Source organism: Emydura macquarii, unplaced genomic scaffold (genome assembly GCF_026122565.2).
Source record: "Emydura macquarii macquarii isolate MOO-44397 ecotype Brisbane River unplaced genomic scaffold, CSIRO-AGI_Emac_v2 contig_2925, whole genome shotgun sequence".
Classification (NCBI taxonomy): domain Eukaryota; kingdom Metazoa; phylum Chordata; order Testudines; family Chelidae; genus Emydura; species Emydura macquarii.
In genome coordinates this window covers 35226-58434 of record NW_027133062.1, presented here as the reverse complement: position 1 = coordinate 58434, position 23209 = coordinate 35226, and the positions used below count along the sequence as shown (strand labels likewise).

Here is a 23209-nt window from a genome sequence, read left to right as displayed (position 1 = left end):
CAATTCCTGTGGTGCCAGCCCTGCAGCGACAGAGGAAGGTGACTGTGGCCCTGCGGCAGGAGCTCTGGCTGGGAGCCCCAGTGAGATCTAACCCCACAGATTGTACAAACCCTCCCTGCCGCTGCGGAGCTTCCAACCCAAACCCCTCATCAATTAATACTGGGTCCCGGCCACTCCCATGTCTGCCCAGTCCCTCAGGGCCCCACTGATCCTCCTGCAGCTTCAGGGGTTCTTCACCTCCCGCCCCTTCCCTGGTGCTGCAGGGAGGTGGGGAGAGAAGCTTGCAGGGCTCATAGAGATGAGGCGCGAGGGGATGGGAGTTGTCCAGGGTCACAGAGACTAGGGGTGTTTCAGGCTGGAGAGGCTGATTTCAGGGTCCCCAGTAGGATGTTTCCCCAAGTCTCAGGGACACAGTCTGAGTTGGGATCCTGGACCCACGCAGAGCCAGGGGCGGATTCTCCCCCCAGGGACAGAGGCCGGCGGGAAAGTGAAGATCGGGGCCTTGTCACCAGCATCGAAAAATGTCACCTGCCCCCGGTCACAGTCCAGACACACCCGGATCCTGCTGGGGACCTGGCTCAGGGGCAGGAGGGTTTCAGGGGTGGTGAGAGCCTGGAACTGACCCCTGCAGCGCCCCACAGCCCAGATTCCCTCTTCGGGGCTAAGGCCGATCCATCCCTTCCTCCTCACAGACTCTCTGGCCACTCCTACAGCCCAGTATCGCGCTTCCCCCACCTCCACCTCCCAGCAATGTCTCCCTGAGGTGAATCCCTCACAGCCCAGCACACAGACCCAAGAATCAAATCTCTCAGGGTTGTCGGGCAGAACCTGCTGTGTGTCCCCAACTCTCACACTTTTCCCATCCTCAGACAGGACTAGGTCAGGATGAGCTGTGTCTGGATCCAGGGTCACATTCACTGCGGGGAGAAAGAATCAGAGCATTAGAGGCAGAACTCAGGCTTGTGGGAGGCTGGGACCATTTTTCACACTCCCCAGCAGCCCTGCTCTGGCTGGGACATGCCTGGATCCCAGGGAGCTGCTTCTGTCCTGGACACCTGAGGATGAGCTGAGCTGTCACTGCTGTTCCTCAGCCTGTCTCTCATTTGCTTGCAGAGGCTTCATCTCTCTGCTGCCCCTGCTGGGGTTGCTCCATTCCCAGAGGCAGAGACACAGCAAGGAAGGGGTCAGAAGCTTTTAGTGAGGAGGAAGCAGAGGAGGCAAGTACAAGCTTTTAACTCCTCAGGCAACCTGCCTCTCCTAATGCAGCATCTGCTCCCAGGCCGGGAAACAGAGAGGAAGATGCAGCATTGGGACAGAGCCAATGAAAACCAAAGAGCAGGGGGTGGCATTGGATGGGGTAGCTCCATCCCCAACCCAGAGAGAAGGGAGGGGGCCAGCATCAGAGGGGAACATCTCCCCAGTCAATGGAACAGTGAGAAGCTCCAATGGGAGAGCCCAGCCCCGCCCAAAGGAAAGGGAGGATGTTGGAGAAGAGCGATGGGGAGACCCCCCTGCACCGGGGTAAAGGAGAGGGATGTGTCAGCCCTCAGGGGTGAGAACTCTGTTCTCATTTCTCTCAATTTAATATTAAAAGTCCTATGAACATCTATGGAAACCCCAGGGTCAGAGTTAAGGGTGTTTGGATGCTGCTCAGTGAGAGTGTTTCTGTTCATCAGCGTGGGCATGAACATAGCACTATGGTTGGTGTCGGGATTGTTCGTGTGACTTCAGCCTGGGATCCCCTTAGCATTTCATGTGTCTGTTTTAAGGGCTCTGTGTTTGTCATGGCCGCTGTCAGTTTGGTTTTTAACTTCAGGTACAATTTCACAAAAATGTTTTCATGGTAATTTTCTCATAATTCAAAAATGATCTCCACCTGCAATCTCGTCCTGTGTGCGTGCTCCTAGGGACTGCTCTCTTTTTCTCTCCAGTTCAGACGGCAGAGTGTCTGAAGAGGGAAAGGAGAAAAGCAATAAGATTTTCTGCTTTCATATTTATAACGACGGCCCCACTCTTAACTGACCCAGCTTGGTTTTAATTCTGACAGAGAAACAGACAGACACACACTCAGGTCTTTAATATAAATATGAACTAAACTGGGACCCTCTTTTCCTCTTTCATTCAGGCATCTCACAGCAATGGAACCAACAGCCATTAGGTCTCACAACCACCCTAGGAGATACAATCTGTAAGACAAATTTACTTTCCCCTCATTATCTCTCCTGCCCTCCAGACGTCAGCTGGTTTGTTGCAATCATCTCTTGCATTTTGTCAGACCCTAGACCCAGATCCTGCAAAGACGTTAGCGTGAATAGAACTTTCCACACTTTGGTCCCTTGGACATTACTGGGATGTTAAGAGTTTGCAGGGTCAGGGCTCTTCATTGTGAGCCCCTTGGGTCTATTTATTCAGCATCTTTGCAGAGCTCAGCACAACGGGCCCCTCATTCTCCCTAGTCTGAAACATACAGAATAATAACTGATATTAGAAGTGTGGAGATACGCACTGGGAGAGGGTCGATTCAATGGCCTGATTCCTCCTGAACTGGCAAAGGGATAGAGGGGGCAGTTTGTGACTCCCCCAGTCAGTGCCTCCAGAGGCCCGTGCAGACCTTGACAGAGGCTGGGGAAGTGCTGACATCCAGCCAGATCAGCACCCCTGTTTCTGGGACCTACCCCCCCGCCCTCCCCCCAAGGGCCTTGCAAGTTTGAAAGGAGAGAAAATGAGAGAGCCAAAATTAGGCCATTTTGCTACATTTGGGCCTCAGTGTTGTGGTCTTTGTAAGTCATTAATTAATGTGAGACGTCCTGACATCTGGGCCCTTTTACACCGCTTAATTTTTCTACTTGCCACCTTTCATCCAATAGACACATCATGTAATTATGAAACAATTGGCCAGAGCCCATCCCCTCTCACAGTCTCAGAGGCTCGTCCCAATTTCCCCTCCTAGATCCCTTCTCAGCACCTTTGAATGTCCTCAGAGTCTCCATTAGAGCAATAGTTTTCTGGGAGAAATCACTGAGTCTATTTTCTAGTTCAGGAGAAATCTCCACCGGCTGCTGGAACTTCCCCTTCTCACACCTGAAGAGAGAATTTCATATTCTTATATTTCATTCAGTGACACATGATAATTTGTTGTTAGTGAAAGTTGCTGCTCTAATGGGCCTGGAGTTAGAATTCCTCTGCTTCTCCCGGCCTCAGAGCAGGTACAGCACAGGCTGTGGCAGTGAAACCTTCCCTCTGAAGGTCCCATTAATATTCTCCAACTCTGGCCTGGAGAGACCAGCTCTGGGATAAAAGGGGAATTGATTGGTCTAATGGACGGTATGTTTCCATGTTAAACATTACAGAAATCTGTCCACTAGGAACTAGACTGATTCCCCAAATGTGAAAAATCGGGATGGGGTGAGGGGTAATAGGTGCCTATATAAGACAAAGCCCCAAATATCAGGACTGTACCTATAAAATCAGGACATCAGCTCACCCTACCAAACAGGCCTCAGGTGGGAAAATCTCTTGATCACGGCTGCCCTGGGCTGAATGGTAACCAGAGCCCCAGCAGCGAAAGGCCCATATTCCAGCCCCACAATCCTGAGGCAGCCAGTCCCATAGGAATGTGACTATTCTAGAATATAATTGAGGCCTGTCTTTCCCATTCAATAGGTAATTCCAGAGTCTTCTGGAGGGTGAGAGCCTCAGGATTAAGTTGATCAGAGAGATTTGTAACCAGAATGTGACATTCCCCACCCTTTTTGCAGTAGAGCCCTGTAGATATGTGGGTCTAACATCATCTCCAAGCTCTTTCCCAGCATTGTGAAGAGTGAGAGAGAGCCACGTACCTGCTCAAGGTGCTTCTGATGTCCTAGAGGAGAGAGAAAAAAATCTCAGTCCCACTGACACATGCTTGGGGTCCCAGGGAAGGGGTTTTGCAAATACAGTAGAACCCAACTTATTCAGACCCTCCATTATCCAGCCCTCCCTATTCACAGAATCACTAGACCACACAGGCCCAGAAGCGGGTGATCTCTCGTGTGGCCACTAGATGGTGATGCAGCCTCGCAGTTTCCCATTCTCTGGATTATCCGAATTTTTGATGATCTGATCTGGCCCCAGGCTCAGTTAGATTGGATAAAGGAGGTTCTGCTGCATGGGAAAAGCAGCCCTGCCCTGGCCCCAGACCCATCAATTGGCTTAGCTAATGCGGCTTTTCCATCTTTAATATCAATGTGCCTGTGACTCTGCAAAGACCAATAGTCATTCACATGTCAGCAATGCACACACTGGGTTACGCTGAGATCTCTGAGTGCAGTATTCCCTGCCCGTGTTTTGGGAACTGTCCTGTCCCTGTATTGGCATCTAGGATGTTTCTAACACAGTCTCACCTGAAGGAATTCACTTGCTGACTCCTGATACTTCCCTTCTATGTCACTGATCAGCTCACTGAGATGGGAAATCTCTTTGGATAATTTACTGACATTTTCATTCTGTATCTTCACAATCTCCTTGTCAAGCGTTTCCAGCCGGGCCAGCAGGAGTCGCTCTTGATCCTCCAGAAACTTTCGCAGTTGCTGAAATTCAAACATAATCTTCTGTCTCTCACTTTGTGTTAGTTTCTGTATGAAAACAGAGAAAAGTGTGGTCAGGGACATGGACAGATCCTGGGGTCCTTTCATGGAGCGCTGCATGTTCAAGAGGGAGAATTTCTCTGAAAATCCTAAAATTTCTGACACTTGACTAGGGAAAGGATTCTTTCACACCTTCCTCTGTGGACCCTATATTTCTGAAAGGAAAGTTTCCATGTCTCTCCTGGTTAGCATATTATGTTATTGACAGTCTCTGGGCACTCAGACCAGAGCAGCAGGAGGCAGGATTCAGCAGGACATTGACCAAGACTCCAGAGGAGAAAAAAGAAATAAATATTTTAACAATGCAAGAAATGAGCAGACACAGTGGACAGCATTTCCCAGGTGACATTCAGTTCACTTGGGGAGGATTTCTGTGAAAGCCACAAGGGCTAGAAATTAACTCATTGACTGAAATGGAAGTTTAGGGCTTGTCTACACATAAATCTAACACAGGGGTAGTCGATTATTTTTTTTGTCAAGGTCCAAATTTCTTGGTCTAGGTATAGTCAAGGTCCAGACTCCAGAGAAAATAATTATAAAAATAAATAATGACAATAAAAAGTAAATAAAAAGATTTCAGGGTCCTTTCAAAAGCATCTGGCGGTCAGGATTTGGCCCACGGTCCACCTATTAACCATCCCTGATGTAACACAATAATCCATGATCATGGAGATACAAACATGAGCTCACATTCACCAAGGCCACAGAGGAATCTAGCTACAAACAGACTTCCCACTGCCAGTCCCTGCCGGTTAATAACAATGGGCACCTACCAGATACTCCTGGCTTTTTTCCTCTCCAGTCACTTTAAATCCAAGGAGCTTTTCTCTTTCTTCCCTCAGAGCATTCAAATGAGCCTGAATTCTTTCCTGAAGAAACAGAAATGATTTGAGAGGTTTTATTTTGAGGGTTGAGAGGGGTGTGTAGGAGGATGTTCTTCCACCTCAAACTGGAGATGGCTGTTGGTCCCAATTGCTTTATGATGTCAGGACCGCCAAGGAAATGAAATCATATTAATGGAAACCGGGAGTGTATCATATTCAGGTTGTTACCAATTCAGGTTCAGTCTTCTTAGTAAATAGAGAGAGGTCTCAATTATAACCAAGCTTTATTGGCATCTATTAATGGATTAGTAGTAATGCACATAACAGGATACTGGAGTCAGATGGTGGTGAATCAATAAACCTGTGTTTGAGGTTTAACTAACAAAGAGGTACAAATCCCAGAAACCACCAGGCCTGTAAATACGGGTTGGAATCTCAGCCCCAAAGCCCTGGGAATCGGTCTGGTTGGACAGAATTGGTCTAAGCACTAGGGCAAACCCCATTAGACATAGGGAGATGATGTGTCTGGTTTGGAGCTGCACAGTTCCAGTTTTGTGGAGCACTGTCCCTGTTTGGTAGGGACTCCGCACTGGACCTGGCTTTGTCCAGTGACAATGAGAGGAGAGAGAAGGAGACTGGGGACGCAGGAGGACACCAGTGAGGTCGGAGGTGGGGGCGGCATCTCTGTGCTGAATGATGCTGAACAGGTGTGCTGAAAAAGGCAGCAGCTGGCCCATGGAGGCCAGTACAGGGCATTTTAGCAACCAGCCAGATGTCCAAGCCACTGCAAGTTATTGGGATGGACTACCAATTATTCTGCTGCTGCTTTTACCCATTTTCAGGCCTTTGCAGGAACTTAGCATAGGTAGGAACCGGGAGAGGGGAGCTTAGACAGCGAACACGTGACATGAGCCTGGCTCTGTGTGTTCTCTCTCTCTGAATATCCTGGGACAGATGTCTGTGAAAAACAGGAAGTCTGGATATAGTTTAGAACTGCAACTATGGGGGAATCTAGCTACCAGACTATGAGCTCCAGATTGCTTGGTTAACAATCTATGTATTATTTTAGTTACATATCTCTGTGACTCCTGCTTCTGCCTAGCGATTGATTGATTTGTTCAGCTGTGTAAAGTCACTGGGTCGAGTAACCCTGGCTAACAGGCTGACCGATACAGATGGGGGTGGGCCCATGCAGGCAGGCGTGAGGATGTCCTGTATTCTGGGAATGAGTCAGTTGCTACCCTAATTAAACAGGCTGATTTGTGTTAAGAACGCTTGGGGTTTGCCCTAGTGCTGTCCTGAACCTTTTCAGTGGCAATGTCCTCTGGATAGGTAACCCACTGTCCTATTCCCTGGGAGGATCCTGGAAGCAGTGGATGCTGGGAGACTAACAGAACCGGTTTGGCTGGGCCTTGCCCACACACACAATAGGACAGTTCAGACTGGCACCGGTCAGGGCCAGCCTGTGGTTAGTTTTGCTGCAATCTGATCTAATCCCAGTGGCATTTGGCAAGGACCTGCACTGTCTGGAGCCCTTTTCTGTGTAAACTGAAGGTCTTTGGGGTCCACACAGCGTTTAGCACAGTGATCTCCTCTAGTGGAGGCCAGCATCTGAGTTTAACCTTTCATGGAGCAACCCAGGAATTCAGATCCCAGTGGGAAGCACCATCTCCCTGCTGGGCCTGGCACCTTTCCCTCGTAATGGACACACTTCATCACTATTTGCTGATGCTGAGATGGCAACATGGGTTAGCGCTTAGCGCTGTGGGGATACTTGGATTCTATTCCCAGCTCTGCCACTGAGCTGCTGAGTGACCCTGGGTAAGTCATGTCTCCTCTCTGTGCCTCAGTTTCCCTTCCCCATCCTTTGTCTGTCTTGTCTATTTTTGTAATCTGCTCAGGGCAGGGATCGACCCTCACTATGATTTGTGCAGGGCTCAAATCTCTATGGGAACTGCTGTGATGCAACTAACAATAATAATAAATCCTATGATACAAATCAGTAATAATAATAACATCTTCTAATTTCCCCTTCTCCAGTCTAAAGGCAACACTCTCACATACATTGGCCTGCAGCTCTTGTGATTTAAGCCTCACTGATCATTTAACACCTTCCGTTGTGTAAAAAGTTCCCTTATTTCACCTGTGGAAGCTGGTTTAGAAAAGCATTCAGCATGGTAAAAGTTTCCCATATCAGATATCTTTAAAGACTTCATTTCTTGCCTTTTTTGCCATGCTGCCAGATCATTTACTTTTTATAACATCTTTCACACAAAGAAGGCTTTACAGAGCTGAATAGTGCAGTAATATCAGAGAAAGGCAACTTTCAGTGAAATGAAACTGTTATTAAAAACCAAAGCTTTTGCCCCTTAAAAATGAAAGCAGTTCCCTACCTTGTACTCCTGGGCAGCTTCCTCTATGGGAACCACCCTGTGAGTTCTGTGAGTCCGGGACAGATTGCAAACCAGACAAATAAGTGTTTGATCCTCTTCGCAAAACAGTTTCAGATCCTCCTGGTGTTCCCCGCACATCCTCTCCCCTCCTGATCCCTTTGCTGCCTGGAAACTCAACCTCTTGGCTATTTTTACAATATTTGCCAGCTGCCTGTTTGGTCTGAGGTTTCTGTGTTGCACAGTTTCTTTGCACTGGGGGCAGGAGACACCCGTGTCCGATTCCTCCCAGCACTGGGTGATGCAGGCTCGGCAGAAATTGTGCCCACACTCCAGAGCGACAGGTTCTCTGAAATACTCCAGACAGATGGGACAAGTAGTTTCATCCTGAAGACTTTCCACAGGGTTCTCTGCAGCCATGGCTCCCTCTGGAAAGTGTAACAAAGTTAGTTCCTCTTTCCTGGGCTCAGAAATACCCACACCTGCCACAGCAACTGGGTGTTTCCCTTCCTGAAACTGGCTCAGGCTGTTTGCTGAGGTGGGGCTGTTGCCCAGGATTCTAATTTCTATCAACCCAAAGCTCTTGGTGACCTTACTCTGTGCGAGGTGCTGTCAGGAAACAAATCAAAAGAAGACACATCCATCCAGCCGATAGATGGACTGGTAGAAACAGTGTCACACAACAATGCTCTCACTGAACAGCTGTTCTTTACTTAGTCTCAAGCACTGACACACGTCCGCAATAGGTTCATCAAAGACCCCGACCATCGATAATTACCGAAGTCTGGCGCAGCTCTCGAGCAGCACAGCAGCGGCTTTCCGATTGGCCGGTCTTCCAGCTGCTGTTGGGGGACCCCAAAACTGTGTCCAAGAAAAGATCCCTGATGAGTCCAAACCTCTGCCCTCCCCCCCATTTATCCTTGTTAGCACACAGTAACATGTCAAGGAAATACTTGTTGGGCAAGCAATTTCAGAAGCTCATCAAGAGGTTTCCTCACATCACTGATAAGGGATCTGAGGAAACCTCTACAGTTTGGGGACCCACTGGCTAAGCAGCAGTTCTGCAGAAAAGGATCTGGGGTTTACAGTGGACAAGAAGCTGGATATCAGTCAACAGTGAGCCTTTATTGCCAAGAAGGCTAACGGCAGATTGGGCTGCATTTGTAGGAGCATTGCCAGCAGATTGAGGGAAGTAATTATTTCCTTCTGTTCAGCACTGGTGAGACCACATTTGGAGGATTGTGTCCAGTTTTGGGCCCCCCACCTAAGGAAGGATGTATACTATTTGGAGAGAGTCCAGCAGAGGGCAATGAAAATTATTAGGGGGCTGGGGCACGTGACTTATGAGGCGAGGCTAAGAGAACTAGGCTTGTTTAGTCTGCAGAAAAGAAGAGTGAGGGAGGATTTGACAGCAGCCTTCAACTACCTGAAAGGGGGTTCCAGGGAGGATGGGGCTAGGCTGTTCTCAGTGGTGGCTGATGACAGAACTAGGAGCAATGGTCTCAAGTTGCAGTGGGGGAGGTCTAGGTTGGATATTAGGAAAAACTTTTTCACTAGGAGGGTGGGTGAAGCACTGGAATGGGTTACCTAGGGAGGTGGTGGAATCGCCATCCTTAGAAGCTTTTAATGCTTAGCTTAATAAAACCCTGACTGGGATGATTTAGCCAGGGTTGGTCCTGCTTTGAGCAGGGAGTGGAACTAGATGACCTCCTGAGGTCTCTTCCAACCCTCATCTTCTATGATTCTACGTAATCACAAGATTCCCAGAGCTGGGATGTTTAGAGAAACACCAGCGATTGAAAGAGTCAGTGTGAAATCCGGAAAGTTTGTGACAATCCCAGTGGGATGTTTTTGTGATTTGACGTAGAAAGGAAACAGCTGCATTTCTAACTATTGCTGGTCCTTATCTGGCCCCCATCACTGCGCTATCTGAGCACCTCTCAACGTCAGTGTGTTTAGCCTCACCATACTGCTGTCGGATGAGGAAGGGCTGTTATCCACATTTTAAAAAAGGGAAAATCAGGCCCAGACAGTATAAGAGATTTGCCTGATTTCACAGAGCGAGAAATTTAACTGGACTCTGTGCAGGCTAACTATAGGGGGCTGGACACACACTTTGGCCAGTGTGTTACACATCTATTTGCTAAAGAGCAGTGGAATATTAGAATTCAGAACTGATGGGTGAAGGGAATGTGGTGCAGTGATCGCTGACAGGGGAATTAAAGAACATATATTTGACTCACTCAGTCTGAAAGGCAGTAGGACACCATGGCTAGGATCTAGGTCTTCCACAGTCAAGCTCTGGTTCCCATTCCTAGTGCTGAATTATGTGACTTTGCAATTCCCTGACAGGTAAAAAGAGGGAAGAAGGTATCCAGTACTTGACTACCACCGTGAGTTGTGACCATGATGCTTTGGTCAATGAGTAGAGGTCAAGGGCACCGGAACCATGGGGATCCGGGGGGTTATGGTCCACCCACTTTTTAACATGGGTGTAATAGCCTCAGGCAGGCATGGGAGGGGCTTTGTTTCATGGCTGAGAAGCTGAGAAGATGATCAGCTCCCCTGCTGTGCAGTGCAGCCCATCAGTGGCACCAGTCTCTTCTTGATGGGGGGATGAGGTGGGCCTTAGCTCTCCTTCACCATGAAGCCCCTCCCCCTGCTCCTGCTCTCCCCCTAAGGCAACACCCCCTGGCCAGGCCAGAGCTGGGCAGTGTTAAGAGCCACCCAGGGAGACCAAGCTGCTGTCCATCCTCGGTTCAATTAATGGATCATTTCTGAAAGCGTACTTAAGAAGTGTAGGGAAGAAGATGCCAAAGCCGGTAGGCATTAAAAAGCAGCCTTGCTTCATGCCAGTATCAATGCCAAACTCAGACAATGATTCACTTTCATACTGGATAGCTGCCTTCATTCCCTCATGGAACTCCTTAAATAGAGAGAGCATTTTTGTGGACAGCCAATTTTCAAGAGGATCTTGTATATGATATTCCTGCTAACAGTGTTGAAGGCCTTTTGTAGGTCAACGAATGCTACATAGAGAGGTGCCTGTTGTCCACGGCTTTTTTCTTGCAGCAAACGCACTGTGAAGGACACGTCCATCGTGGAGCACCCAGCTCTGAACCCACACGGACTCTCAGGATAAATGCTGTCAGCAAGGATTTGGATTTGTTTCAGCAGGATTCTTGCAAGCACCTTGCCGACCACATTAAGCAGAGATCTCCCTCCGTAGTTATTGCAGTCTGCTCTCTCCCTTTATTTTTGTATAAAGTAATGATGTTTGCATCTTTCAGATCCTGGGGTATGTGGCTTTCTTCCAGGCAGGCATAGAGAAGAACACGGACGTCGTTCGCAAGCTTTCTCCCTCCTGCCTTTAGGAGCTCCATAGGAATCTGATCATTGCCTGCTGCTTTCCCAGGCGCAATCTCTTTGAGAGCTTTCTCTGCATCGTCAGCGGTTGGTATTTGGTCCAGCTCCTGCAGCGTTGGAAGCTGAGGAATGGCAGCTCAGGCAGCATCACAAATAACGGCATCCTTTGAGTAGAGTTCTTTGTCATGCTCAGTCCATCGGTCACGTTGTTCTTGCCTGTCAGTCAGGATGGTCCCATCTTTCTTTTTCCTGGACAGGGACAGTGCAATGACTATCAGGCAAACTTAACGTGTGTGTGTGTGTGTGTGTGTGTGTGTGTTCTCCCTCTAATATTCTTGTTACAAAGAAGGATGATCCAGCGACTAAGGTGGTAGTGTAAAAATAGGGCAAACCCAGGTTCCATTCCTTGTTCTCTCTAATTTTGTCTGTGGGCCTTAAGCAAGTCCTTATTCACTCAGTTCCTCACTGTCTTCATCTCTATTAAAAAAAAGAGATAACAGCACTTCTCCATTTCATAGGGGTGTTGTGACATGCTCAGATACAATGAGGACAGAGGCTTTCTAGCTTCCTTAGTCATTGGTGCAGCCCTTTCCATCTTAGCAAACATCCCACATTGGTGTTGTCCCCAGCTCTTATAATTGTATCCCAATTCTTTCAATATTTGGTGCTTTTCTAAACGCTGCAGCTCTTGGAATGCTGTGCTTACATGAGAATAGCCTTTTTCACTAAAAAAATATAGTATGTCCCATGCCCTCAGGGTTTAGTAGAAAATCTTGAGAATGTAACTAGAGTGACACGCCAAAGCTGGGAAACAAAGAAAACCAAAAATGTCAATAAAATAAAGAAAAAAAAGGGGTTGTTTGATTGTTTTTTAAATCTTATAAATCTGAAGCTTGGGAAACTATTTTAAATTTTTCCTCTTCAACCACAAGGGCTAGAAACGTCTTTATTTTAGAAAATGACAGCCAAGATTCTCAGCTAATCACACGCTTCTGGGAGCTGGGTGTTAAACCCTAAATATTGTGAGACTCATGATAAAATAACAAGAGTTGGTGACACTGTGGCCCCTTTACGCGGAGGCAGAGCAGACGTAGTGTAAATGAGAATCAGGCCTTTCAAACACTGATTCCAGCCCCAGAGCTACATTTTTCAGGAAAAGCCTCCAGAGTTCTAACTTTATCTCTGCAAACAGCATGAGACAGTTCTAAGAAAGGCAACTCCCAGTTCTTCCTGCAGGCGGGGCTTATTTCTGAGATGAGGAAGTGAAACTTACCCTGTTCCTTTGTCCAGAGGGAACAATGGCGGCATACAACCCTGTGAAAAGTCTCCAGGATGAGGCTACATGTCCCATCTGTCTGGAGTATTTCAGAGAACCTGTCGCTTTGGAGTGTGGGCACAACTTCTGCCGAGCCTGCATCACCCAGTACTGCTGGGGATCGGATACAGACATCTCCTGCCCGCAGTGCAGACAAGCTGTGAAATACAGAAACCTCAGACCAAACAGGCAGCTGGCAAATGTTGTAGAAATAACCAAACAGCTGAGTTTAACGGTAACAAAGGGCGAAGGAGGGGGGAGAGTGTGTGTGGAACACCAGGAGCCTCTCAAGCTGTTCTGCAAAGAGGATCAAACCCCCATCTGTGTCGTGTGTGACAGATCCCGGGCTCACAAGTCCCACAGGGTGGTTCCCATACAGGAGGCTGCCGAGGAGTACAAGGTAGGGCATCTGTCCAGTTTAATGGGTAATAATTTTGGACTTTAATTATAGGTTAATGTCAGCACAAATTGCCTGACTCGATACCTGTCTCCATCCACGATTGGGGAACTGTGTCATACAGTTCTGCAAAGCCTTCGTTGTAAGAAAGAAGCTATACAAAGTAAATGATATTGCAGCATGGCAAGAAAAGCCAAAAATGAAAGCTTTAACGATGTCTGTTCTGTTGTGGGAATCTTTATCTGGGAAGCTGAATCCTTTAAAAGCCAGCTTCCCCCGGTGAAATAAGGGAATATTCTACAGAACTGAAACTGAAAGGATTAGTGAAGTTTAAATCTCAAGAGCTGCAGGCTGATCTATGTGAGAATGTTGCATTCAGACTGGAGAAGGCAAATTACAAGTTAATGTTTTTATTATGATTTGTATCAAAGGATTTATTATTATTTCCTTTCCAGCAGCCCCAACAGACCCCAAGTAAGATCTGATTTAAATCATTTTGTTCATTTAATCTTCTGAAAACCACATTAACTGATTCAGCCCCGTGTCACTCCAGTTTCCTGTTATGTGCTTACTGCCAATAAATTAATAAAGACCAGTCAAACTTGGAGAAGTGAGGTCTGTCTCTAGTTCACAAAAAGACTGAACCTGAATTGGGAACAACTGGGAATGTGACACACGCTCAGTCTCCGTTGTTAGTTTGCATTTCCTTGGTGGCCATGATGTCATAAGTTAATTAGGACCAAAAGTCACCTTGGGTCTGGGTGGACAAACATCCCCCTACACACCCCTCTCAGCCCTCAAAATGAAACCTCCCAAATCATCTCTGTTTCTACAGGAAAAAATTCAAGCCCATTTGAAGACTCGAAGGGAAGAGAGAGAAAAGTTCCTGGGATTTAAAGTGACTGCAGAGGTGAAAAGGCAGGAGTATCTGGTAGGAGCCTGTTGTTATTGACCTGTAGAGATTTGGGGTGAGAGGTCTGTTTGTAGGCAGATTCTTCTGTGGCCTTGATGAGTGAGGATATGTTTCTCCATGATCACAGATTTTCTGTGTTAGATTCATAGGCAGCATCGAAGCTTTCATTTCAGTTAATTTCTAGCCCTTGTGGCTTTCCCTGCATCTGCATCGTTTCTTGAGCTGTTCAATTAATTGATTCTTTTTACCCCCTGCAACTTCTGTCCGAGTAATGCTGATGACTCAGGATCTCCATTCTCAGAGGCCATTGATAACACAGTGTCCTAACTACATTAGACATGGACACCTCCCTTTTCAGAGATACTGGGGAGAAATGAAAAAGGTGTGAGAGTCCTTGCCCAGGTAAACAGGGTAAACTCAAGGTCAGAAATCTTAGGGTCTGCAATTAAGTTTTCCCTCCTGCACACTCAGGACTCCACAAAACACCAGGCTGCCTCCATCTCCCTGACCAGCCTTTTCCCTATCATTTTACAGAAACAGATAGAAAAGGAGAGGCAGAAAATTGTGTCTGAATTTCAGCAACTGCGGCAGTTATTGGAGGAAAAAGAGCGACTGCTGCTGGCACAGCTGGAAAAGCTGAACAAGGAGATTGTCAAGATACAGAATGAAAATATCACCAAACTGTGTGAAGAGATTTCTCATCTCAGTGAGCTGATCAGTGAGATGGAAGGGAAGTGTCAGAAGCCAGCAACTGAATTCCTGCAGGTGAGACTGAGTTAGCAATACTCCAGATGCCAACACAGGGACAGGACAGCTCTTAAGACATGAGCACAGGAGTCCAGCAGTCAGAGAGCTCAGTGTAACTCAGTGTGAGCGTTTCTGAAATGTGAATGACTATTGCTCTTTGCAGGGCCACAAAGGCAGTGATATTAGAGATGTAAAAACCCCATTAGCTCAGGGAATCCATGGCCCTGTAGCTAAGGCAGGGCCTCTCTTCACTAGGTTTGCAAAACCCTTCCTTGGAATTCAAAGTGTGTGTCAGGTGGGGCTGAAATTCTCTCTCTCTCTCTCTCCCCCTCTCCTCTAGGATATCAGAAGCACCTTGAGCAGGTACGTGGCTCTCTCTCACTCCCTCTCACACTTCACAACGCTGGAAAAGATCGTGGAGATGATATTAGCAACATATCTCCCCAGGGCTCGACATCAAAATGTGTTGGGAAGTCATTTGGATACAGTTTATATACACATTTTAATTACAAATCTCTCCAGTATACTTAATCCTGAGGTCCTCACCCTTTTATCGAATTACCTTTGAATGGGAAACACTAACCAAAATTATATTCTAGAGATGTCACATCCCTGGGGGCCTGGCTACCTCAGGATAGTGGGGATGGAATATGGGCCTTTCACTGCTGGGGCACTGCTTACCATTCAGCCCAGGGCAGCAGTGATCGAGAGTCTTTCTTCCCTAAGGACTGTTTGAAGACCTGGGTGGAACAAGCTGCAGAGGAGGGTATCAGTTTTTAGTGGGCAGATTTCTACAACACTTACCAGGGGAACCTGCTGTCCCTCAGAGCATGGAGGCCAAGGAGTGAATTGGCCTTGGATACTCAATTCCCATTTTATCTCCAGGCTAGAATTGCAGAATATGAATGGGAGTTTGAGGGGAAGGTGGCACTGCCATGGCCTGTGTTGCACCTGCTCTGAGGCTGGGAGAAGTAGAGAAATGCTAACTCCAGGCCCATTAGAGCAGCAACCCACCAGCAAGAACTTCTAATGAGTCACTACGTGAAATATAACCACGTGAATGTTTTTCTCTCCAGCTGCGGGAAGGGGAAGCTCCAGCAGCCAGAGCAGATTTCTCCTGAACTGGAAAAGGGACTCCGTGATTTCTCCCAGAAAACTGTTGCTTTAATGGAGACTCTGAGGAAGTTCAAAGGTACAGAGAAGAGATCTAGGACGGGAAATCGGGATAAGCCTCTGACACAGTAGGAAGAGCATGGCTCTGGGTCAATCCATTCATAATTAGACTATGCTTCTATTTAATTGTCAGGTGATAATGCCACACAGCTGGGGTCCAAGTCACTCTGGTTGATTAATTCAAACTTTTATTTGTACCAAAAGCATGCCTTGCAATTACACCTACTGTTAAAATAAGAAATGACAGACACATAGACAGAAGTACTAGTCAGTTGCCTTTTCCTGGGCCATAGGTGGGTCACGGTGGATTTCTCCTGTGAAGCTCTGACTCCCCCTTACAAAGTCTGACATACTATACGTATCCAAGTGATATATTTATTAGTTCTTTTCCAATCTCTTCTGAGTGTTATGAATATTAAGTACCAGATATAACTCATACACTGCACATGCAGGAACTTTTCAATTCACAGGGCTTTTGCTGTCCAAGCTATTTTCATATTATTATTCTCTTCTCTGATTAGTCTATTACCACTGATTCTGCATAGGTCACTTTGACCCTTGTCTCCATAGAGGGGTTTCTGAACTTTTCTAACTCATCAAGGCAGTACATTTTGGGTGTCTGTGTCTTTAAGCACATTGTGTGATCAAAACGTCTTTGTCCCACATACAGACTTATGAACACGTCACTTAATAACAAGGTCACTTAAGGCAACATTTCCCTTACATCAAGGAAACTGCTAACCAGGCCGAAGCCGAATCAGTCAGTAAAAACATACAATCTTGTTCTGTCCAAACATATGCATAAGAAATGACCATTGACCCCTTCTTCCATTTCTCAGTACTGAACATAATAACTAGCAGAAAGCAGACAAATGGAGCAGATGTAGCAGGGCCCAGGCGTCAGGACATTTCACGTTAATTCAGGACTTACCAACACTACCAACATTCAGGCCCAAATGCAGCAAAATGGCCTCATTTTGGCCACCTGAGCTGAGTTTCTCTCTCCCCACTAGAGACGGTCCCAGAGCTGTGCAGCATCCACAGCTGCAGGTGGAGTCAGTGCGAGCTGCAGGTGCCCAACCCCCCTGAGAACCAGACCCGGGGGGTAAAGGCCGACATTCAAAATCTAGATCCTAAATTAAAGGTCACTTGTTAAAGCTGGACCCCGTCCATCACTGTGCTCTGGTCCCGTACGGCAGCTAGTCTGGGCCAAATGAGCTGTGGAGAAGGAGAAAGCCCCTCCCACAGCGTGAGGAATCCCTCCAGCACAGCAGCCTTTGATGCCTCCTCCACAACAGCTGCAGGCAGAAGGAGTGTTTCTGAGAGGTCTGGGAATGGAGGGGGTTGGGAAGGGCAGGGTGGAAGAGGGAGGGGGTGGACGAATGATAGAGGGACGTGGGCAGTGGAAAGCTGGGCCTCTGACACTCTGCACGCTGGCCAAGAAACACAGGGGCCATCATAGAAGGGACGCAACTCTGGCTGGCTTCGTTGTGCTGCTCTCTGTAGACACACTGAGCAGAGAGCACCAAACCTTACAATTAGAGCCAGGATTTTGCAAATTCCTAACATCTTGTTAGTGTCAAAGGGACCAAAGGGGCTAAAGTTACTTTTTTGCCAAAGTCTTTGCATGATCTAGTCGAGGTTACGACAAAAGGCAGTAAGTGAATGAGACAAACCAACTAGAGTCTGAAGTGTGGGAGGGGCTGATGAGGGAAAAGTAAATCTCACTTACAGCTTGTCTATCCTGGGATGGTTGGGAGGCTTCATGGATGTTGATTCCATTGGAGGGAGATGCCTGAATGAGAGAGGAAACAGAAGGTTTCAGATTAGTTTCTACTAAATCCCTGAGTGTGTCTCTGGGCCTCTCTTGTCTCTTTGTCTGTCATGATGAAAACACAGCTCTGTGAGTTAAGTGGGGGGATGCTGTTAGAATAGAATAGAATATTAGAGTTGGAAGGGACCATGAAAGCCTTAAATCTCCTCTCTTTTATCCTTTCCCCCTCCAGACACTCTGCCACCTGCGCTGGACACAAAAAGGGGGGAATCCCTAGGATCAGTCACACAGGGTGAGTTTGCAGGTAGAGATTGTCTTTGAATTAAGAGAAAAGTCCAGTGAACACATCTTCATGAGATTGTTCCTAAAGTTACCAACCAAACCAGCAGCGACCAGGACACACACAGCCACAAACATAACACAGTAACGGTGAGGAGATCCCCAGCTGACATCACACAAACAATCCTGACGTAAACCTCAGTGCTGCATTCCTGCCCCAGCTAATGAACAGAAACACTCGCACTGAGCAGCCCCTGAACAGAGCTCTCTCCCCTGGGGGCTGACACATCCCTCTCCTTTACCCTGGTGCAGGGGGGTCTCCTCATCGCTCTTCTCCAAAATCCTCCCTTTCCTCTGGGCAGGGCTGGGCTCTCCCACTGGAGCTGCTCACTGCTTCCTAGACTGGAGAGATGCTCCCCTCTGATGCTGGCAGCTCCTCCCTTCTCTCGAGCTGAAGGATGGGGCTACGCCACCCAATGCCTCCTCCTGCTCTCTGCTCTTCAGTGGCTTTTCCCCAATGTTGCACCTTCCTCTCTGTTCCCTGGCCTGGGAGTGGACGCTGCATTTGCTGGGTCAAGGAGCTTCCCTCTGGCACCTGCCTCCTCTGCTCCTTCCTCACTGTGTTCAGATACTGGGAATGGAGCAGCTCCAGTAGGGGGAGCAGGGAGCTGAACCCTCTGCAAACAAATAAGAAGCAAATAAAGTGGGTCCCATTACAGGAACTGCAGTGACAGCTCTGCCCAGGACAGAGGCAGCTCCCTGGGATCCAGGAGTGTCCAAGCCAGAACAGGGCTGCTGGGGATTGTGAGAAATGGTTCCAGCCTTCCCCAGGGCTGAGCTCGGCCCCTAACGCTCTGATTCTCTCTCCTCCAGCAAATGTGACTCTAGATCCAGACACGGCTCATCCCCAGCTCGTCCTGTCTGAAGAAGGGAAATGTGTGAGATGGGCAGACACACGGCAGGATCTGCCCAACAACCCTGAGAGATTTAACACTGCGCTCTGTGTGCTGGGCTGTGAGGGATTCACCTCGGGGAGACATTGCTGGGAGGTGGAGGTGGGGGGCGGGGGAGGCTGGGCTGTGGGGGTGGCCAGAGAGTCTGTGAGAAGGAAGGGAGGGATCAGCTTTAACCCTGAGGGGGGGATCTGGGCTGTGGGACCGTGGCGGGATCAGTTCTGGGCTCTCACCTCCCCTGAGACCCCCCTGCCCCTGCGCCGGGTCCCCAGCAGGATCCGGGTGTGTCTGGACTGTGACCGGGGGCAGGTGACATTTTTCGTTGCTGGTGACCAGGCCCCGATCTTCACTTTCCCGCCGGCTTCTGTCCCTGGCGGGAGAATCCGCCCGTGGCTCTGGGTGGGGTCAAGATCCCCGCTCAGACTGTGTCCCTGAGACACTGGGGACCCTCTCTAGCCTCACACACCCTAGTCTCTATGACCCTGGAAGACTCCCATTTACCCAGTCCCAGACTCTTCACATCTATGACCCTTGGAAGGTCCTCCCCCTCCCTGCAGAGAGAGGGGCTGAAGAACCCCTGGAGCTGCAGTGGGAGCAGAGGGGCCCTGCAAGGCAGATGTGGGGCTGGTCGGGGGCAGAATTAACAACCAGGCTGGGGACAGGCAGACGTGGGGGTGGCCGGACCCAGCATTAATTAATCAGGGTTTGGGGGGTTGGGGAGAAATTGGAGGCTCTGCACCAGCAGGGTCCTGGGAGAGGGAGACCCTGGGACTGGAGAGTGTGATCTTCAGGCCACGCGGGGAAGGAAGCTGTGGTGGGAAGGAGGTAGGGGGTGGGGGGATGCCAGCTGGATGAAGGTCAGGGAGGCAAGTGCAGGGCTGGTTTAACCAGAAGGGAGAGAAGACATGAAAGAATAAAAGAGGAAAACATCCAGTAAAACCAGTGTAAAGAGAGAAGCCTGGAGAAAGTGGAGGGAAAGTCAAATGAAGAGTGAAAGCAAAACCATCCTGAGAAGGGAAAAGCTTCTGGGTGGGCAGCAAGAGAGGAAGGGATAAACTCAGGGGAGAGATCTGGGAACCTGAGGTGGAATGATCTGTGACAGGGAATAGAGAAAGGTTAGGGAGACTCAGATATAAACAGATGGAAAACGAGTTCTAGAGAAAACAATGTGTAAAGCTAGATGAAATGAAAGCAAAGGGAAAAGGAGATCTATAAAATGTTTCTGAAAGTGAATGACTGTAACATTAATTCCACCCCATAGTTCATGGGCAGTATTTCCACTTAAGTGCTTTTCAGAACAACACTTCTTCAGATTTGTGGATGTTTTTCCTCTGTTCTGGTTATAAGAGTTCCCTCTTAGCTTCTTTTAAGCCTGACATTTACTTAAGGTGAATAAACAAGAATGTTTTATGTGTTTCATTTCCCTTTAATTTCCCAGCTGTGATTTTTGAAGGCAGACAGGGTTTGACACAACCAGTTTAAGGGGGAAAAATCCCAACCCCAGTGAGGAGATCTGTGTATGTCATTGTGATGATAGCAACATATGACAGTAAGAGCCAGGCTCCCAAGCCTGTAGGCTGGGTCATGCACTTCATATAAACATGCCCTGCAGGAATTGTTGAACTGGTTGGGTCACTTTCCTTCTCAGCTTCCAAACCTGCCAGTGTTTGACACCAGCCGTCCAGCTGTGTGACAAATGTTCACAGTCTGGAACCCCAGGATTTTATGGCACATCACCCCAGTTGACAGAGTGTAAAAGTTTTAACTGTCATGTGAATTAAACTATTAAAAAAAGAGAACTAATAGCTATAGCCAGTAGAACCATTTAATACTCACTCCCACAGCAATGGGGATTGTAGCAGGGCTTCTCCGGCCCCCAGCACACATCCCCATCTCTTGAACTTTAGGCGGAATTGCCATTGTTTCTGAGGCCAAATGCCAGAGGGGGACTCGTCATATGCTTTGCCAGCAGGCACAAATGCTTACTGGACAGATTAGAATATTAGAGAGCATGACTCGTGTTCTCTTCCTGGCTGCATTGTGCAGTGGTGGGTGGTGACAGATAACCAGGTCGTATCTATTGTATGTATTCATCCCCAAAGGCAGTAAAAGTGAGTGGCTAGTGCCTGGGCTTTCCATATTGGAGACCTGGGTTCTCCTCCCAGTTCCACCTGAAGTGACCACCTGCAGTCTCTCAATTACCTCATCAAATGGGGAAGAAAGTGTCTAATACTTCTCTGCTTTCTTGGGTTGGGAGGTGAGGTTTTATTAATGATAAGGGTTGTGATGAGGGGTGGCACTCGCGTGGCGGGGGGGCTTGCTGGAGCTGTAGTCCCCCCAAAATTTCCCTTAGCCCCTCCATATCCACCACTCCCCGTGCAAAGGTGAAATGGGCTGACGCCAAGCTGTGGCTGGAGCTGTGCAGCGCTATGCCTGCTTCCCAGCGCAGGCCCAGCAGATCCATCCTCTGGAGGGATGGGGTGAGTGGGCCATGTGGGCAAATGAGCAGACTGGCGTCTGGGCTCAATGAGTGATGGGTGGGGTGGCAGGAGTCTCTCAGGGTGGGGTTAGGGGAGCTGGGTGCAGGTGATCAGGGCCACGTTGACTTGACTGAACTCACTCCAAACTTCAAGTCCCTTGTCCAGCAGAGGCCCTGTCACTTGTCCCACTGATATAGCATTATAATTATATATTATTCAGGCCTATTTTATTTTAAATTTGCATTGCTGTATAAAATTACACTCTCATTAGTGATACCAGTTTTAATAGGCATTTCAGTGTAATTATTCATGATTCTTTTGCTTAATACACCGGGGTGTGTGTGTGGGGGTGTATTTGTATTCTTAAAAGTGTCTTATGTAAAATGTTTAAGAACTTTAAATGCTCAGGTTGTAAACATGATAGGGTGCAAGAGTTCCAACATTTGTAACAATTTAATTCATAATGAAAACAAGTGCAGTAGCTATTTTTATATCTCTCACTTCTCGTATTTGAAAGAGTGGGTTTATGGACAAATGTCTTGTTTCAGCTCCATTGCATAACAGTGCTGCTGTGGTTAAAGGCATGTAACAGTTCTATTTTATATAGCCCAGCCATTAGGATTGTGTCTTTTAGGCAGAGATGTTTGCTCCAGGTTGTGTTTTTGGATTAAAGAATCTTAGCCCAAATGATCTTTTTTTTTTAAAAGGCTTTATCTGTTTTTAAAGTTCTGTAAATGCAAAAATAAAAGATCATTTAATTCTTTCCTGTGCTCTTATGTAAAAAGGAAGATTATTTTTAAAAAAATACAGACCCCAATTCTCATTTATACTAAGTTCTCTTTACACAACTCAATTGGCAGAAAGGGGCCTTGACTTAGGAGGAAATGATGTTTATGCCCACTGTAAAGGCCCACTTTAGACAGTCAGAGCTGCGTAAAAGGTCTCTTCAGGTAAGTAAGACTCAGTCCCTAACTGTTTTCATGTCATCTGAGCATTACGTAGACTAATACATCGGAGTAACTGCTTTTAAAACCATATCTTAGTATCAATTCCTGCCCTGGGATACAGATGTGCTCCTTCCTTTGAGTCAAATAGGTGCAACAAGAGAATATCCATGGTCAGACTTTGGCCCTTAATAATAGGCCTTCATACACCTAGAGTTATTTGCCAAATCCTGTCCCTTAGATAGAAGATGTAAATTGATTATCAATGCCTCAGCTACTTGAGTGACTGTTGGTCTGTCCAGGATAGGCAGGGAGGTTCTAAACGGACCAGATCATGGGTAGCTCCCAGAACCGAGAAGGCCCTCATTCATGGAATTCATTCTGAGCCTCCACCTTAGTCCATCTATGGATGTCTCCAGGAATTAGTACACCCCCTTTCGACGGGGTTAGCTTATTGACTGTAGTTTTCAATACCTCTTTATTCGGTTCCGTTTTACCTTTTCTTTTAATCAAAGTAGCTGTGATGCAGCCCAGTGTGTGCCAGTTTTATTAGTTCATAGTTTATTGACAGCTGTTATAGGACTCCATCCTGTAAAATGCTGAGCATTCTGGCCCTGCTCCATGAAAGCACTTATGCTTAAAGCTTATAGATAAGCACATGCTTATCTTTGAGCACATGTATAGGCATTGAGACTACTTCTTTTCAGAGATAAGCAGTTTTAAGTACTTTCCTGGCTCAGTATTCAGCACCTAAAAATTTTGAATTCTCAGATGGGATGTATTTGGTTGGGTTTTGATTTAACGGGAATGAAAATACGGCCTCGATTGGCTATGGAAAAAAGATGTACTTAGTTTTGGTCAGCTGTTTATTTTTGCTTTAACTGGTAGTGTGTGCGCCTGTGTGATGGGAGTTCCCAGGATGCATCCTAGCCTGTGGGACTGCTAAGCCCTCTATCCCACCAAGCTGGGACAATTCCCCCCTGCTCCCCAGCCTTGCACCCCAAAACTATACCATCTTGCACCTATCAG

The 23209-nt window shown here is 47.5% G+C and overlaps 2 protein-coding genes across 2 annotated transcripts; one reads left to right on the top strand and one right to left on the bottom strand.

Moving 5' to 3' along the window:
* Nucleotides 1-15: 15 nt before the first annotated feature.
* Nucleotides 16-8265, bottom strand: LOC137167522 (zinc finger protein RFP-like). Its single transcript, XM_067569741.1, has 7 exons — nucleotides 7843-8265; nucleotides 5399-5494; nucleotides 4383-4613; nucleotides 3840-3862; nucleotides 2966-3081; nucleotides 1877-1948; nucleotides 16-917 (listed from the first exon to the last, which is right to left on the bottom strand). The coding sequence occupies exons 1-7, from the start codon at nucleotides 8257-8259 to the stop codon at nucleotides 403-405; spliced, it is 1470 nt and encodes a 489-aa protein (XP_067425842.1). The 5' UTR covers nucleotides 8260-8265; the 3' UTR covers nucleotides 16-402.
* Nucleotides 8266-12502: 4237 nt separating this feature from the next.
* LOC137167524 (zinc finger protein RFP-like) lies at nucleotides 12503-19325 on the top strand. The gene is made up of 7 exons (XM_067569742.1): nucleotides 12503-12920; nucleotides 13753-13848; nucleotides 14365-14595; nucleotides 14918-15042; nucleotides 15654-15769; nucleotides 17757-17816; nucleotides 18677-19325. The coding sequence occupies exons 1-7, from the start codon at nucleotides 12504-12506 to the stop codon at nucleotides 19189-19191; spliced, it is 1560 nt and encodes a 519-aa protein (XP_067425843.1). The 5' UTR covers nucleotide 12503; the 3' UTR covers nucleotides 19192-19325.
* Nucleotides 19326-23209: the final 3884 nt, after the last annotated feature.